Raw genomic sequence first — 19,002 nt, forward strand, 5'->3', positions numbered from 1 at the left:
CGAAAACGGCAGCATTTCTACACATGTAGCTGATGTAAACGATGTAACGATGCGTGTTTGTGTATGTACGTGAGGGCCACCGGTTCACTGTTGTGTGTCTCCTTTCAGACAGCTTTTCCTCTGTGGGCAGGTGGTGTTGAAGCCCATCCAGATGGGCTGTAAATCATCCCTGTTTTCTTGCCAACTCTCAACATAAATATCCCAGAAGGAACACAGGAGTTACCTTGGGGTCTACCATCTTTCAATCCCCTGTCTACCCCTCGCCCGCCTCTCAAATAACTTAATCTCTGACAGCTTTTCACTCTGTCACATTTTTCTGTCACCTCCTGGTCCCCTTTTTTCCTACTTTTATCTCTTACCGGCTTGCTCACTTTACTTTGCTGTCTACTAGTTTTTTAATCTTTCTTTTTTCCCCTCTTAACTTGTCCGAAACACTAACTCTGTCAAAGCCCACTTCTTTCTGTAGCTCGTTCTCTTGCTTACTCTTACTTTAATTTTGGTTTTCCCCCTTTCTGGACATTTACCCCACTTTCTCGTCTTCACCCTTGGGTGTTTGGCTAACCTGTCGCTTTGGCACTCGCTCAGCCGTGTCCCACAGCCATCTGTCAGCATCTGTTTAATCTCACATCAGCACATGTCTCTCTCACCTCCTCTCACCTGTCTTGCCTCCTGTCTGCCTCTCCCGTCTGCTCGTCTTTCACTTGTGACCTATGGGAGCTTCTATAGGACTGTATGTGTGTGTTGTCTTAAGTCTGCCCTTATCACGGAAGCCCACCTGGCCAAGATTTCTGGTGTTCTACCTCAGGTTCCACTAAAACACACATACTCACAAACAACTGCTGCAGTCAACAGCATTCTTTCAGTGGAAGACGGAAGTGACTTAAGGAGGATGTGGAAAGTTTGAAAGTACATGTCAATTTTCATCTTTCTGTGTTTTGAATAAGTATAATCTATATGTCCACAGCGTGTGAAAGCATCAGACAGAATGTATGTGTGTGTGTGTGTGCATTCATATCTGTATGGGTGTGCGCGTGTAGGTGTGAGGGTGTTTTTTTAATCACAGATAGCTTGAAGTTATCACTCACTAATCCTCTAATGAACCGGCACAGTTTAGATAAACCTGCCTCCTCAAATGCAAACTCCTCAATGGAAGAGAAAGCACAAGACCCTGGCCTCCTGTCATCTTTCCCTGCATTCCACCACTATCCTCAACCCCACCCTCCCCCCACCATCCCTTCTTCCATTCCTGCAACCTTCAATCTACTGTCTGAATCCACAAAACTCATTTCCCACCTTCTCTACCCTTTACATTTCCTTCTCCCATCCTTGTTCCTTTTCTTGTTCCCTACCAAAGAAAGGATTCTTCCTTCCCATGTGTCCCATTACTGGATCCTTCTGTTCGTTTCTAGATACATCCCTATTTTTCTACTCCCTTAGTTTCCCAGTTCTTCATCATCCCCCGCCTTCCATCATTCACTTCTACATCATATAATTACCCCTTTCTTTCTTTATCCCTCCTTCTCCCATTTGGTAGCTGATATCTTCATGTTCTTCCTTGATACCTCACTCTTAACTCCCGGCTTCCTCCCTTTTTCCCTTGATCTCGCCTTCCCTTGTTCCCTAAAACTCTGTTTGCCTTTTCCTCCTCGATCCCTCCTTTCAGCATTCCCTACCAACTGATTCCTTCTTCCTTCCTTGATCCTTCATTCCTTGATTGCTAGATTCCCCCTTCAATCCCTCTATTAACTCTCTATAATGACAACAACATATCCCTCTCTCCCTGATCCATGTAGCCCTTCCTTTACACCATCTATCACTTGTCTGCTTAATTTTTTCTTTTTCTTTTCATCTCTGTAGAGAAATATAGCACTGGTGTGGAGTTACTGGAAACATTTGTTTCACCAGAGGCAAAAACAGAAGCCAAACACAGGCAAACATTAGAACACTAACTCAAATGCCATACTGAGCAGCTCAAACAGGCCCACAGTCCTTTTGGTAATACATACTCCGCTGTTTCTGCTCTGCTCAATTAATCTGGCTCAGTCAAGACTGCACTGAACTGTCATCATAACACTAATAAAGAAAAAGCTTTGAGCTGTTTGCATTAAGTGGCCTGCTTGTCACAAACTGTCAGTTTGCCTGCGGCTCTGGCTTGGCACAAGTTTTGTCCCTCTCTTTCCACTCGTTTATTCCACTGTGGCCGGGACACAAATCCCCTCATCATCTCAAAGAAAGCACTAAAGGCAACACGGCCTTGTAAAGCCTCATTAGGCTTAATGACCTTTAGTGAGCACAGAACAGACACTGTACGCCTGTATATGTGTGTGTGTTTTTCAATCACATATATGCAGGTATACATTTGTGTGGGCCGTGTACATTTGCTTCTTTGCATATGTGTGTGCATGGATGTATGTGTGTGCGCGCAGTGTGTGTGTCCTCTGAGAGCAGGGCTACCTCAGAGCCACAATGCGTCTTATTCAGCAGGGTCCCTGGATTAAAATGTAATTTCATTCAAAGTCGCAAATTGGGTTTTTTACTGTACTAATCTTCATTTTACTAAGCAGAATGAGGTATGTCATTAAAAAAAGAAGTGACTTAATGAAAGAATGCAGGATGGATAGATTGCAGAGGGGAAAGTTGTTCTCCACCAGAACAATAAAGGTTATTCCAAATCATAAACAGTAAAAGCTTCATGAATTATCCACATTAATGTTTTTGAGTGTGTTTTTTAGTGATTATATTTTAGAAAAAGGGATAATGACAATGGCATCAACATTAGCAGTTTAGGCATTCGACTAATGCCATGATTCAGAGGGACTAAAGCACAGTAACAAGTACAAGGGGTTGGAGCAACAGCAAAAATGCCTTGAAGTTCTGGTAAAAAAAAAAGAAAAATAAAGCAGGGCAGGTAGAAAAAGGGATAATGACAATGGCATCAACATTAGTAGTTTAGGCATTCAACTAATGCCATGATTCAGAAGGACTAAAGCACAGTAACAAGTACAAGGGGTTGGAGCAACAGCAAAAATGCCTAAGTTCTGGTAAAAAAAAAAGAAAAAATAAAGCAGGGCAGGTAGAAACCACACTCTAAAATATTAACAAATTGCTCTTCTGTCAGGAATATTATAATATAATATTAAATGTGGAAATAACTGAGCTAACTGAACTACAAAGAGAAAAAAAATGAATGGTATTCAGAATTACACTCTGTGAAATATAGTCCTGTACATTGTGCTTTATGGAAGAATTTCAGGGTACATTTGAATACTTTTAAGAGCAGCTGGGGGTAAACTGAGCTGCGGGAACACAGCTTCCACTGTGAACTATGACAAATAATGAATTCCCACCATACCACTTCTCTCACCTAATCACATTGAGGAATCAGCAAAACCATTTCCTTCAGCTCTCCCTGCTATTACATTTCTGGAATAGAAATCATGATCCACAAAATAATTCCCTGTGATATTATCAGCGAATCTAGAATTGTTTGGTGAGACCGCGCTTTAAAAAGGCTGGCCGCATAAAAAAAGGACTGAGATTGCAAAGATGTTCTTTTTCAATTTGATCTGTTGGCAACTGCGCAACCAAATTATTTTATTCTATATTGACTATGCTACTACTACCATCAACACACCCTAACATACTGGTAGTATACCAATTTGAAAATCCCAGCTCATTAATTTCTTTGGTTAATTAAGGTTATTTTTGGATTTCTTCACTTAAACATCAAATATCCTTAATGTAATTTCTTACTGTCATTCCCTGAAAAGCCACTGATGAACAAATCGCCTGCCCAAATGTTGATTATGGTAAGAATTAGAACACCATTTCCTTTTTCTTTCCCCTCCTCCCTCTGTCCCCTTTTCCTCCCATCCTCCCTACCATAGATGGACAGGAGAGATTTACAATTAGGGGTCACACAGTGGTTCTAATTAGCTTAAGTAGGTTGGGAGGAATATGCACTTCCTTACTGAGATGCATGACCTAGTCCCACAGCTCTGTCTGACTAAGCAGAGAGAGGAGGAACACAAACGGACAACCAACCTCTGTTTCAGTTGGCCTTCCTCTCCCTGTCTGTCTGTGTGCTTTTATATCTACCTGTCTTCGCCGGTGGTGAAAATTTCCTGGCATTGCAACTCAGGAATATTTTGACATCGGAGAACTTGTGAACTAAAAGAAATGTACTCGTCAAATACATAATGATGACAACCTTTCAGCGGTGGGTTTGAGTGTACTGAAGGGTAGTCAGGAAAATATCTATCATCACAACCACGAAGAAATGTCACACATGAGCTCACTGTGACTGTGCCAAGCTCATTTCTTTGTTTTCGTTTTTAGATGAGATGTGAAATATTAAATTAGTTGACAGTAAAGAAAAATAATACCATGCCAAATCCTAGTTAATTCTTCTTCTTGGTCTTTTTCTCATGGTTATGTCCTTTGACCTTGAGTACATCTATTTAGCCTGTGATGGAAATTTTAAAAATGTAGGACTACTTGACAATTGAAAGGAAGCATGGCAAGTGTGTGTTCCTGCATGTGCAAGAGTCTCTCTTTCTGTCTGTGTGTGCCTCTGATGTCCAGGGAAGGGATCTGTTCACCAAAAAAAACATGGGCTCAATTCCCAGTACCATGCAGAAAAATATCCACAATATCAAACACAGGGGAGATGAATCTCCTTCCAAAAACAAACAAAAAAACCTCCTCTTTTTGGATCAATCTGTGACGGATCGTCAAATTTTTGGCAGAGGCGTTTATTTTGTCTTTGCATTTCTCCAGCCCTTCTTGTCCCTCTCAGGAGCACTCCTCCCCCACTGATGCCAAAATGTAAATAGCATTTTTAATTAGAATTATATCTTCTCTTTGTGTATTTTGATATCAGCAGAGTAACCAGTGGACGATTCCCTGTGTGTACAGGTTAACAATTTGCCTTCATTGTTAACCCAACCCAGTCGTCACTGCCCTTTCTGTGTCCCACCTCCTACCAGCCTCCTTTTATTTTATTTCTCACAATGCTCCCAGTCTATGGAGGTGCCCCCTGGAGTGTTAGAGACCGCATTACAATACATCACTGGACATATATTGAAAATGAAATGTTTTAGGGCTGCAGCTAACAATTGATTTTTTTTGTGATAAAAGCATTTTTTATTATCAGTTGCTGACAGTGTAAAATGACACAAGAGGACATCCGTAAATGTGATAACATTTAAACAGACAGTTTGCCAGTTTTGCTTAATAAACGAAGACTGTAAATGTTTTGTATGAATCATTTTCTGTTGATCGATTAATTAATTGAGTAATCGTTTCAGTACTATACCGTTTACCCATACACTGTCAGAAGAAGAAAGAAAAAACAAGAACAGAAAGGGAACATCCTGGATATTAAAGTATGTAATATTCTACACAAGTTTCTATTGCTATATATATATATTGCTATTTCTGGTGCTAAAGGGCTGGTTCTTGTTCACTTCATTCTCTTAAAGGTCACCTTTCCTTGGTCACACACTGTACTAGCTATTACTCCTCATTGTAGATACCCTGGTTTTCTTCTACTGATTAAAACTATATGTTACTGTGGCCAGATACCCAGAACACAACACTTTCTGCCAGTGAGAAAAAATAGATTTCATGAATTTAATACTTGGATGAGGCACTTTTGGTTAGCATAAAACACAAAAGCTAACCAAAAAAGGCATCCAGTCATATGAAAATGCTGTTTGACAGTAGTGCTATAAATACTGAAAAGCTGAGGCGAAGAGACACGGAGAAAGAGAGTGATGGTTGTTTCTCTTTTGCCCACTGACTGCTTGGCACAGTTCTGTAAAACGGCCTAACACAGCTCAAAAAAACCCTCTCCTCCTTCCCGAGCCCACCCCTTCTTCTTTTTCTCCCCTCATTTCTCCTCTCTCCCTCTTTTGTTCTGCTCTCCCCTGCTTATCTCCTTGCATTGCCGATACATTCGTCAAGTGGTGTGAGTATTGAAATCGAATAAGCAATCCATTGTTGACAAAGAGACGTGACAGAACAACGATTTCAGGCTTAAACTATAGTTCTCCCCCAACCCCACTCCTCTCTCGTTCTCTCCTCCCTGTCTCCCAAATGCTGCCTCTTAGTACCGACTGTGTGAGTGTCTCAGTTGAAAGTTGAAAGTCCTCTTTATGTGCACATGCCTGTGTGTGTGGTGTCTTGGTCACCCCTCTGCAAGAGTGTGTCCACTCAAATGTGTGTGTGTGTGTGTGTGTGTGTGTGTGTGTGTGTGTGAGTGTCTGAGTGTGTGAGTGAGTGAGTGAGAAGGAGAGATGCAGTTGGCTGCTCAGTTGGATAGAGGCGGATATGACTGGTGCTGGATTGACTGACTGGCAAGCAGTTCGACTGCTGCTGGGAATACTAACATGACACACACTCACACACATGTTGATTGCCTACCTATAAATGTCCACACACATTGAGAAACAACAAAATGGACATAAGCATGTCTGATCACACACAAATAGCATGAGCTACAGAACCACACCTCTCCACGGCATCTATCTATCAGTATCTCAACAGTTTGAATGATTCACTATGAAAGGTGCCAAAACACAGCCGTCTTCAATTATACATACACGCGCTCGCGCACACACACACGGTCTCTCTCTCATACAGAGTCAGACTGTTATAACACACACACACACACACACGGAGCTTAAACAGGGAGGAGAAAAGCATTTCACTTCTAACATCTGCTGCTGGAGGGCTTGAAGGTTCAGTCCAATACCACGGAAGAGATACCAGATATTAAACATGCACATGAATGGCATAAGAATAATTGCTCTTATTATCCCTGTTGCAATTACCTTTGCTTACACTTTTCCTTTGCCTTAAGCCTTACTTAAAATTCTGGCAGGTGAGAAGAGTTGAGGGGAAAATCCTTGCCACAGGCTATTGGGTCAGTCTGAGGTTCACTCTAGTGTTAACCCTATGATAAAGGTCCAAATGAAAATATGTTTGACCTTAGGTGTGCAAAGTCTAAACACAATAAAATACACTTAAATAACCTTCAGTGTTTGATGTTTTTCTGTTCCTTTAGAGATGCCTGCTACAGGTGAACCTGTAGACACACACAGGATCCATACCTTAGTCACAAGAGGTTCTGTGTCCTCCAGGATGGAGACGAAGGGGATTTCCAGGAAAGACGAGATGAATTCCACCTGGATCAGCTCCTCCCTGGAGCGAGGGAAGGCGAGCACGGCGGACACCCCCCTGACTACCAGGTCCTGGCAGGTGCTACGGGACAATGACTCCGGGTCCCCTCCCGCGGGCGATCGAGCCACCATCTCCAGGCTCAGGTTGTAGGGCAGCAGAGGAGGTGTTTGGGAGGTTGTTGTGGAGGAGTCTGCCCCTCCGTTCTGGTGCCGGAGGCTAGCCAGGGCGCGGTTGAGCGCGTTTTGTATCCGTGCCGGCTGGCGGGTAGGCAAGAGCGCACCGAGGCGCACAGTGTGTCCTATCCGGGCGAGGATGTGGCAAGGTTGTGGGTGCGGGAGACAGGGCTCGGGGGAGGAGAGGACGGTTAATAAAAGAAGCAGCAGGAGCGGTCGGGCAGAGAGGAAGAGGAGATGAGGTCTCCCGGGGGCGAGGCAGTAGGTCCAGAGTCCAGAGAGAGACACCATGCTGCAGCTCCGACACACAACAGAGGAGGACTGGGCTCTGCTCAGCGGGAGATGGCATAGCTCCCTCTTTCTCCCGGCTTCACCGCTGTTCTCGGACTTGATTTTTCTTTTCTTTCCCCCCTTTTTCTTTGTTGGTGCGCGCTGTCGACGGTGATTTGTCGGCGTTTTGACGTTTTCTCTTCTCACCTCTTCAAAGTTTTTATGTCAACAGTAAAAGACGCGCTGGTGGAGGAAAGGAGAGATGAGCGCTCTCAGCTTAGAGCGGTCGCCCCGCTTCTGTCAGTCTCTGCTGGAGGAAGGCGCACCAGCTGTGAGATGTGTGTGTATGTGTGTGTGTGTCTCGGTATGTGTGTATGTGTGTGCGCGCGCGTCCATGCGCCGGCCAATAATCTAACCTCTCACGGAGCCTGCCTCTTGTTGAATTTTAATGAAAATTCGTCGGGTAACATTTCCTTCCGCTTCTGCGAGTCCCAGAGAGAATTTGCACTCAGTGTTTTCATTCAGAATTGAAAATACAAGCAATCGAAAATGCTTCTATGTAATTATTTTATGAATCTTAAGACAGACAATCCAATGTAGAAGTTACTTTGTTCCTTTTGAACAAATAATGAGATATGTGTTTGCAGAAACACATACCTCATTATTTGTTCCTTAACAATTTGCCCTAGAGTATGTCAGAAATCTTTCCAAAAATACAAATTTAAAGCTTGAGAAGTATAAAAATGCTGCTAGTTTCAAAAAGATCAATTGAATCCTTCTATAGATGGTGGCCATTAGTTTTGTGAGGTAATTGGTCACTTTTAAGCACCTTTGCTGCTCTGACCACAGTGTCCCTGCCAGGATGGCCCACACAAAGCTAATAGCTTGCTGAAATCTCAATTTTCCTCTTAGATTTATTCCCACTTCCTTCCTGCCCTCCAAGTAGAACATTATCCGTTGTGTAACCACATCTTTTCAGCACCATGGACAGCGCCAATGCCATAAAAGAGATCTACTGTGCATGCTAATTTGGCTTCATGCAAGGGACAGCACTCAGTCCTCCCTTCATTCATTCTGCACTCACTTCTCTCTCCCCTGATCTAATTTGCCATCGTTAGAGCAGAACATTCAGTAAATCTCTAGTGCAATCTGGGCAGCGGTGTGTGTTTCTTGGGGTCTCCACACCTTTTCAGATAATTCCTTGTTTGTCTGACCTCTGATGATTCAAATGTTTGTATACTTCTGTTTACTGTCTCTGCTTTTCTTTCTTTCTCATTCTCTGCGGTTTTGGCATGGAGTGAAGCTGCAGGGTCATGTCAGTGTGAGTTCTGACACGAAAAGGTTTCTCTGTCATACCTGCAGATAGAAGCATCGCTGCCTCTCTCTGTCTCCCCCACACACACATTCCTGGGATCAACAAGTCATTTCACAGCCTGCTGGGTGACCTGGTGTGATACCGGTGCCGTTTACTGACAAATCTGATGCAGTTGGGCAAAAAGTGTTTTCTTACCTGTCTTCCTTCTCCTCATGCTCCACTTGCTCCATATAGAGAAAAGATGAAAACCAACACTGTGGGCTTTGTTCTGCTGCAGAAACAAGAAGCATTAAACTTGCATGGATCTTCACACACTCTCCCACAGGTACCTGTTGAGGCCGGGCAGGACTAAGTACAAACAGTCTCTTTTTAAATTTATTTCTCTCTGTTTACAGTGCAAAATCACTAGATTATATTGTTAATCTAATTTTAGTGGTAATTCAGTGTTACAAGAGCTTACAAAACACAGTAACACACATGACAGCATAAGGGAAAAAAGACATAGGATGATGGAAGATGCGCAAACAAGTAACTGAGCCTGTGCCCAACACATGCCAAGAAGCTAACGTGTTACGTAGGGTAATCATAATCAAATTTTCCCTAGTTGTTTTTTAAGGATATGCATGTTTTGACAAGGACAGACGGAAACATTTTGGTATTGTGGTTTAGAGATTCATATGAAGAACCATTTATTAGTTATGAGAAAAATATGACCAATATGACCCTGATGAAGGACATAAGCCGAAACAATAAATACAAGTGTTGCTGGAGTTTTGACATATTCGGAGAAAAATATAAAATGGGTTATTCCTATAAATATAAAAATGTGAAGAAAAATAACTGCAACAGGACGTTCCCTAGTGGTTTGGGCAAATTGTCCTGGGGGAATCTCACACCTGTTTTTTTCTTTGTCTGATTATTGTTGATGTGTTGAATATATAAAAGACACGAATAGCATCTCTAAAAAATCTAACCATTAAATAATGTTTCCATGAAATAAACTACTAGCTTGTTTGCCTAGAGGAAAACCAAACTGCTAACTACAAATTTTAATCAGACAATAAAAGATTAGTGTAGAATAAACCATAATGTTGTCATAAAGGTTTTTAACACCTACTTTTAATACTATACCACAAAACGCCTGGGTTGGTGTATGCATGATGGCACCATACATACTGAAATTGCACTCAAACACCTCATAGTTTTGCCATTAAATATTTTATGTTCTTAAGGGGAGCATCTTCCCCCATTGCAGCTTAAACGTAAATACCACTCTAAAAATATTAATAAAATCACTCAAAAAAAGACATAGGCCTACAGTATAGAGAAAGCAGTCCAATTTAAATCCACCATGAAAGTGAAAAGAATTAACTGTGAAATAAATTATATGCATTGTTAAGTATAGTCACAATGCTAGAGGCTGGTAAGTGGCTGCATGACGAATTGAAGCATGGGGAGCCCTGGGAATACGTATTTTTCTGCAGTAGGCATAAACAGAACTGAAAAATGGTACACCCAGATGTAATTTTATTTTTGGGCAAGGTGACATTTTTTTACACTTGTTGCTCTTTTGCATGGATATCAAGCTGTGTTCAAGAACAGAATACAATTACATTTCAGCAGCACAATAAATATATATAACACATTCCAGGAGGAGGATGCTTATTAAGGGTCTCAAGTGTGGTTGCAAACTCCCTTTTGTAGCCAATCACTGCACAGGGAAAGTGTTGACTGGGACATGTCCTTAGTTTGTGCCCAAAGGTTGTATACAGGTGTCCCACATGCACACTTTATCTGTATTACTGTTTCCCATTAGCAGCTTTACCCCATGGGCATATTTGTTTTGATTATGTACATTGTAAGGGATTAATAGGGAGAATAGGATTAAGCAGGCATCAGAAACCCAATTAAAGTAGCCCTTCATCTTTGCTAGCGGGGGCCATGTCTCTGTTTCACTGTGTGAGAGCCCTCCTCACTGTCTCATCACCTCCTGCCCTCTGTTTGGTCCGCACATCCTTGTACCTGCCCACTGCCTTTGCATTTTAAATGTACACACATCCTCACTTTATCCGTTTCCTTTTCGTTTACATCCAGCTCTATGCTTTGTGTCCTGCAATCACCTTTATCCTTTTTTTCCTGTAATCTTTTCCTCCCTCACTCTCCCTTTCATATTTTGTCTCTTTGAGGCAGACAGCAAATTTCCTATTTGCCCCAAAACATACAGCACACACCATTAAACCACATCAATGATTCATTCCTGAACCAAAACTGTAATTACACTGGTAAAAGACTGCTGGAGAACACAGTGGTTCAGCTGAGGGGTGAGCCAACAACAACTGCCAATTTGAGTAAGGGTGAGTGCTCTTCTGTTAGAGGTGTGTGTGTGTGTGTGTGTGTGTGTGTGTGTAAATGTAATCCTATGTAATCTGACAGTACAAACCCAGGTAGCACAGAGGCAGTTGAAATGCCAGGGAGCTGTGAGTTAGTATTCCTGGCACAACGCTAAAGGCACTAATATCAGCTTTTAGCACAATGCTCACTAACAAGGAGCAAGACGTAGAGACGTGAAGAAAGGGACAGAGAGAAGAGAAGGAAAGAAAGAAAGAAAAGAAGAAAGTCAAATGTAGCTAAGCTGGAAGGGGTTGTAGGGAGCAGGAGAAAACGCAAGTGAGGACAAGTGGGAATGTTTAGGGAAGATTTGGTGGTGGCGTGTGCTGTGTCTTTAGAGTTGAAACAAATTAACGACAAGAGTTCATTCCTCTCAGTTCCTTTCACCCTCTGCTCCCCCTGATGTACAAAGACACTGGTCTATGGAAAGAGACTTATCTGGAAGCAACAGCAGCACCCTGCATGTGTGTCTTTGTGTGCCAGTATGTGTGTGCCTCTGTTTTTCAAGTGGGTTTGTGTGTGTGTGTGTGTGTGTGTGTGTGTGTGTGTGTGTGTGTGTGTGTGTGTGTGCAGTGAATGGCAACATACATGTGTGTGGCAAAGTGCACACGTTGTGAGGACTACCCTGTATGTATGTATATATGTGTCTGTGTTACATTTTCTGCCAAGATTTCCCTGTAGCACTAACGACATGTTTAAAGGCACTCACTCACATTTGTGGCATTATAAGTCTATTTCTTTGCTGTGAATGCACTTGAAAAAAATTCTAGGGAATCTAGAGATGGAAATAATGTTGTGTCAGTTTGTTGGTTGCTTGATCCACCACTTTGACTGATTGTCAAGACATTTTACACGTCACCAGGGGATGATGAAGCCTAATACATAAATGATCTCCTGACTTTTCCTCTAGCACGGCAGTTCAAAGTTTTCAGTTATTTAGTAAAATATCTCAACATCTACTAAATGGATAAGAATAATATTTTGTACAATTCATGGTTCATTCATGTTTTCCAGAGGATGTATCCGGATTTTTTCCCTCCTTTTTCTCTAGTGCAACCATGAGGCTGATATTTGTGGTTTAGAGTGAAATTTCTCAAAAGCTGTTGGTATAGATGTTGTTGATTTGGTATAGATATTAATGTTCCCCTTAGGAAGAATAGTAATAATATGGTGATCCCTTCACTTTTAATCTAGTGCCAACATCAGGCAAAGTTGCAATGTCCCCATCCTTTGGTTTATGTACATTCCCTTCAGCCACAGCTGTCCTTTGTGTTACTTAGCAAATGTTAAAACTGAAATGGTGACTATGGTAAACATCCAGCTCAACTTCAGCTTGCTAGAATTGTCAATGTGAGCATGTTAGCATGCCCACATTAAAATTTAACTCAAGCTACAGCGTCAAGGAGCCTCTAGTGTAGCAGAAGACTCATTCAGTCTTTTAACATTTTTTTTTTGTCACACGGAGGATGATGCATATAGATTAATTCATGGAGCAGTTACTCCAACTCTGACCCAAACCAAGTCTTATCCCATAAAATGTAAAGAATAACCTTGTGGGCACCTCATTCTTGTCCTTAAATGGAAGGTGGGTCCCCATAATGTGACTGTGTGAACACAACGTGACAATTTATCACTTGGCATGAACCAGGCAATTTAATTTCAAGTAGGAGTTGACACCAAATCCAGAATTACATTTAAGGGAGATTTAAGTGAAACATGCGACATCACAGGTAGCTCAATCTGTAAGTAAAGTCAGTTATATTCATGTAGACCAAAATCCCAAATTTGCCAAAAATGATACAAATAAACTGAAGCATTGGGTAGCTGAGCTGCAACGTCCCTGGTTCTAGTCCTAGCTGTTTTCATTACACCAGCAGGATAAAAAGCTTTTGAAACACAGTTTTGGACACATGGGACACTCAAACTTTTCTCTCCTGACAATCATGACAAAGAAATGCTCTTTAAATCGTAAATAATTTCACACAAAAAGCTTTAAACAATCAAATGTGAGAATGAAATATTCAGAATAGAGTTGGCCAATTTTGCATGTATATGTATTTTTTAAATAGGGTGTCAAAATTTTATATCACTTGAGACATTTACACTTACACAGTATGTTTGCACTGACCAGCAGCTGTCTGTCTATTTTTTCCTGTTACTGGAAAGAACTGTGACTGATCAGCAAATCAAGTTAAGTGGGTGTGCTTAAAAAGACCTTCGACCCTCAGAAACAAAACAAACAACATCAGATGTAACGCTATACAAAAAGCTGCTACACAAAAAATCCACTCCAGAAATAAACACTCAATACCAGAAATATATATGAGAAATATACAGTAGGTTGGTATTTTCATGTTTAATGGCTTGTCCTCACTATCGCCACACAAATGTCACTCTAACCCTAAGACAGCCTGATATATTGTCACCTACACTAGCACCAATTTTTCATAACAAAAACATCATCAACAACACGTCTCATTAGCATCTTGCCTGCAGTAAAAGAAAATCATCTTGAGCACTCCTGTGACCACACAAGTGGTTCAGTTTTCATGATTGAATTCACAAACCCATTAAGAACCAAACTGTCAAGGTAAGTTTGGGAGGAATACATTGTTGTTGCCTGGAAAAAAAAGGCGAGATGACTAATGGCAGGATAGCAGAAGATTCAGTCAAGGACTATCTGTGGTGGAGAGCTGCATTGATTCGCCCAAATAGTGTCCAAACATGCTGTAGGCAAAACCAGCTCCCAGAAAAACATGCATGCACATATCCCATCTCAGTGAGCTTGTATGTGTGTCTTAGTATGTGTGTGTGTGTGGTTGTGTTTAACCACAGTAAAGCACACTTACACACATCCAAACTGAGCGTCTGCATTTGTGAGTGTATGCATAGAAATGTGTGCTTAAGTGTGCGTTTGTGTCCGCTCAATCACCTCCCTATGAGACATTGTGGGTTTTTGCAGGTGACTGAGGTGAAGTGTTAATCAGGGCCTTTGGCAATGTTTCGCTGAAAATATGTGCATAGAAGAGGGAATATAGGGTCAATACCCAAGTGATTATGTATTTGCGTAGTTGCATACTCGGACATGATTAATATGTGCATATTCTATTATGCACTGTACATGACATTATCTGAGATTGTGCATTTGTGTCCATACACACACTTGTTGTTGTTGAGGCTCTGTACTATAAATTACACTGATTTTGTTGAGTAAAAACAACAGTACCCTTCCAGAGGATTAGAAAGGCCTCATTTGCCTACAGTTTTGTTTCCTCCAAGCGTCTCAATTGACATTCAGTGAGGAGGGACTCAGCCCTAATTAGGTTGGCTCACACATTCCAAGATTCAACCAATCAATGGTCTGCTAATGGGCTGTCAGTCAAATGACAAGGCCTGGGACAGGTCAGGGTCGCTAGAGGAATGCCTTAATTTCTCAGCAGAATGGGACAAAATAGGCCAGATAGGAGTCTGGCCAATGGGGGCAATTATAGAAAATGATGAGGTCCAATAGTAGGACACGCCGCATAATAAGCAGCGGGATGGTGCAGGGGGTTATACTGTGGGCTTTTTAATCATTTAAACTTCCCAGGGTGGAAGTTTGGCTTGCCTGCAGCTCTTTCGCTGTGTCTCTTCCTCTTTATGCTCCTTTTGGTCTTTGATTATCACAGTGTGCTCAGAATAAGGCCTCAGACGCATTACAAGCTTGTCCTGTACTAATCATAAGCAACAATGAAAAGACGCACATGTATCGACTGACACCAGCAGATGTTCTGTGTGTTTTATCGTAGTTGATGCCCGTGCATTACACCTGTTGCTGATGTACACAAAAGGCGGAAAACAAACAGATGCTGTTAGTGGTAGGCCTGTTCCTGAACAGCTTGTTGTGGTCTTTTCTGTAATTTTCAAAGAAGAAACTAATTATGTGGACCTGAAAAAAGGATGGAAAATCAGAATAACTAAAGCTATATGTATGTAATTTTGCTTTAAAACTAAGCTTCTTGTCAAAGTAGAGTTTTTTGTCGTCAGTAATAGGACACAGAGATTGTTTGACATCAAGACTGTTGACATTTACTGTATTCCTTCTTATTTGTCACAAACTCGATTTTACTAGCTACTGAAAATTCCCACGGTGACTCTAGTTTTTGACAACTGCACACCCCTGCATTATGAAAAGACTAGCTCAGTTAGAATAAATGTTTTATTTAATCATGACACTGCTGGTGGGGATTGCATGACAGCTATTATTAAATATTCACTTGCACACAAATGCAACAATTATAAGACAAATACAGCTGTGACAATAGTGATTTCACATTTTATTCATATGATCAAAGGAGGAAATTTCAAATGTGTGCAAGATTTTAGCTACTTTAATCGATATTTTTTTTTATATTATTAATAGACCAAATGATTATGTCCAATGTGAAAGGGGTCAACCATAATGACGAACCCATAGAGAATTATCACCCAGCTCTGCAGTTCCTCTTAGATGTACTAAGATTTTTAGCTTATTGTTTTGGTTTCTTCAGGCTTCAACTTTAATGTTTTGATTCAGGCTCAATGTTTTCCTGAACCTCAACCAACTGCAACAGGCAGCTGTTTTCAGTGAAAAGGTTTGATGAATTGACTCGTCCAGCACCTAACAGCAACTAGCAACTAGCCATTTGTGTTGGGTCTTAGTGAGTAGCTGGTGAACATAGTGGAACATTTACCATCTAAAGAGACATTTTTACCCTCAGGAGTTGTTGGAGACCTAAACAGAGCCAAAATGTAGACAGGATATTGGACTTGCATTCATCAGTTGGCCAGAGGGAGGACAAATAAATGCTGTTGGATGCACAGGCTTTATATAGTTTGCTAATGTGTAATTGTATAAGGTGTTATCAATGTCATGTTTACAGCTTGTTCCACTGCCTCAAAATGGCCAAATTTGCTTGGACAATTAAAGCAGCTATGTAATACATTTTAGAAATTATATTCACTGTCAAAAAAATAAAGATAATTTTAATAGTTTTTGTCAGTGGGTCAGATTGACAGAAAACTATAAGATCATTTTACAGCACATTTCTGGAATAGGCTGAAGCTTAATTAATGCCTTCAGAGTTTCATCTGATGGCAGATGGAACATATTTATCCTCTTAAGTAAAACACAAAAAATGTGTGTTACGTTCCTCCAGATGGTAAGTCCAGGGGAAGGAAGAGCAACAATATTTGAAATAAAAACCGGGGCAAAAACAGGACAGGAAGTCATGGTTATGTGCAAACTATATATCTATAACTATATGTGTATTTATTCAATATTGAAAAAGGAAAACCAACTCAAAACCACTCTCTTAAAAGGATACAGCAAGCCAACAAGGTAAGGCAACAATAAACACAGGGTAAGTAACTGAGGGAGCAAGGTTCAACACTAAATGAACTGCTGAAAAGTCCTCTATCCACTGAGGAGGTGACCAGACACTGTTCTGGACTCACAGAAGCTCTAGGCTAGTGTTCAACCCACTGGTTGAATGGGCTGCCTCTGTCCACTGGGCTGACAGGCTGGCAGTGGCCTGCCCACGGGTGTTGGTCTGCAGTGTGGTCACAACAGGGAGAAAAGGAAACAGACCGCATACTGTGGGAAAAACCCAAGCCTTCTTATCTTCAAGGCACTGAGTGGTGATCAGGCACACCTGCTGCCACTCACTCATGCAGCTGACGCATAGGGGGGGCCACTACCTGAGAGAGAAGGAACACACCCCAACCCAAACACATGTCCCTTAGGGTCGTAACAATGTGCATAGAGCAATGCTAGGGAGGAGAAGGAGTGACAAGTTGCAATGCCACTTTATTGCATTAAGTAATGAGGTCTCTGGGAAATGTCATCTTAATTTAGAGAAGCACAAGCACTACAGTAACAGGACTAACAGCATGAGATGGAGTCTATACCGACCCTCTCAACCATGGTTTCATTTGTGTGGGGTAATTACAGCAAGGTTTCAGAATTAATGATGATAAACAGTGATTAAAGGTGCCATGTGTAGTTTTCAGTGGCCTTTAGTGGTGAGGATTCAGCTACCACTACCTTCCCAAGCGTGTGCTCGAACTATTGAGTGAGGCAAAACAGAGATCGACACACTGGAGACAGGATCCAACAAAATGCTGGAAACTCAGGTAAACTCCCACTGCAACGTTATAGCAAAATTTTTAATGGCTTGATGTTGAACTAATCCATGCTCGTTGCACGACAACGTTAATATTGACTGCATTTAGCCGACATGTTATGTTTGAGTTATCTGTTTTGTGTATCTTTCACCAGAGAAGCTCAGCAATGTCAGTATAGCTAAATTTATTGGATGAGAAAGAAAAAAATTAGTGAGCTAGACTGAATATTATAAATGAGATTATTGCCACACTTTAGTATAACAGTTGAACCGTAGTAACGTTACTGTAACTTACTATATGGGACTTCCACTGTGTTGTTGTCCTGCACTGTTACACTGCATTATTATTAGGTCACGTAAGTTATGGCGAATGAGATCAGCAACGAAGTTGTGTACCTGAGAATTGGTAAAACAACAATAAAACAACACCAGATGCATGCTAATCTCGCTGACTGCTCCTGCCTTGTATCACTAGTAGTTTTAGAAACAAATCATCCCACATTTGCTTTGTAACATTACATAAGTTCTTACTGGATAAAATCAACACTTTGACATAATACCGGTACCATTGTTAGCTGGTGAAGTATGTTGGAAGCCATAACATTACAACTATGGTATTTTGCAAAAGATAATGTAAGCAACTGGTTGTAACGTTATTTAACTTGAGCCAACTAAAACACAAAATCACAATCATTCCACATACTGTCTAATAGGAAGAAAGCCAACTTTAGGTCTGTTTTTATATCCAAAACGAAACAAAGCAACGCCTATCCGATGTTGACCGTGTTTTCGCCCAACATCAATCTGATTCTCTTTTGGCCTGATGGGCTTCAGCACATAAAACGTTTTTGTTGTTTTTTATTCTTACATGGAGTTTGTGTTGAAGTCTGTGTTGTGAGCCCATCATTTTTTGGTGTTAGTGGACTCTAGGGCTGACCCAAAATAGTCGAAGATTCGATGCTTGGATGGGCGGAGCCTGATTCGACAGTCAATCTCACCGTCGAAGCTTCGCAGTGAAACAAGGATCATGCCATTTTGGCGATATGGGGGTGCTCAACGTCTGACTTTACATAGCTACCAGTTTTCTCTCAATAAGTTAATATACAGCCTATTACAATATACATTTAAACGTTCAATGCTGTAAATAAACATGTAAAAAGAAAAAAAACTTCTAAATAAGTCCAAAATTGTAACCCTAACCCCTGGGTCGTCAGTGTGCATGTGTAGGCGTAGCGTGTATGTGTGTAGGGCAGCAGAGGAGCACTTGCTGAAGAGACGGAGCCCCAGCTTCGCGGGACTTCTCGGATAATTTATCACCGTTGAACCACACAAAGAATATTTTATCATTTTTAAACAGCCGCTACTTCAAATAGACCCGCGAGGAACCGCAACGTGCATGTAGTTGTCGACAGCACGGCAAAAACTCTGCACAAGACTGGTAAATGACAAGCGAGAGAGAGAGAGAAAATGGTCAACAATAAGCCTCAGTTTAGCTTCAGCTCGCAATTGCCATGACTATCGACTATCA

General features: G+C 41.3%; 1 protein-coding gene across 1 annotated transcript in view; it reads right to left on the bottom strand.

The window, feature by feature from the left end:
- Window positions 1-7,649, bottom strand: part of LOC123979075 (glutamate receptor ionotropic, NMDA 3B-like) — a 70,822-nt gene extending 63,173 nt beyond the window's left edge. Inside the window, exon 1 of the mRNA XM_046062808.1 lies at window positions 7,116-7,649. Coding sequence (XP_045918764.1) covers window positions 7,116-7,649 — 534 coding nt within the window. The remainder of the gene's footprint in view (window positions 1-7,115) is intronic.
- Between the last annotated feature and the right edge of the window lie 11,353 nt (window positions 7,650-19,002).

This window comes from Micropterus dolomieu, linkage group LG11, assembly GCF_021292245.1.
Source record: "Micropterus dolomieu isolate WLL.071019.BEF.003 ecotype Adirondacks linkage group LG11, ASM2129224v1, whole genome shotgun sequence".
In the NCBI taxonomy this organism is placed as follows: domain Eukaryota; kingdom Metazoa; phylum Chordata; class Actinopteri; order Centrarchiformes; family Centrarchidae; genus Micropterus; species Micropterus dolomieu.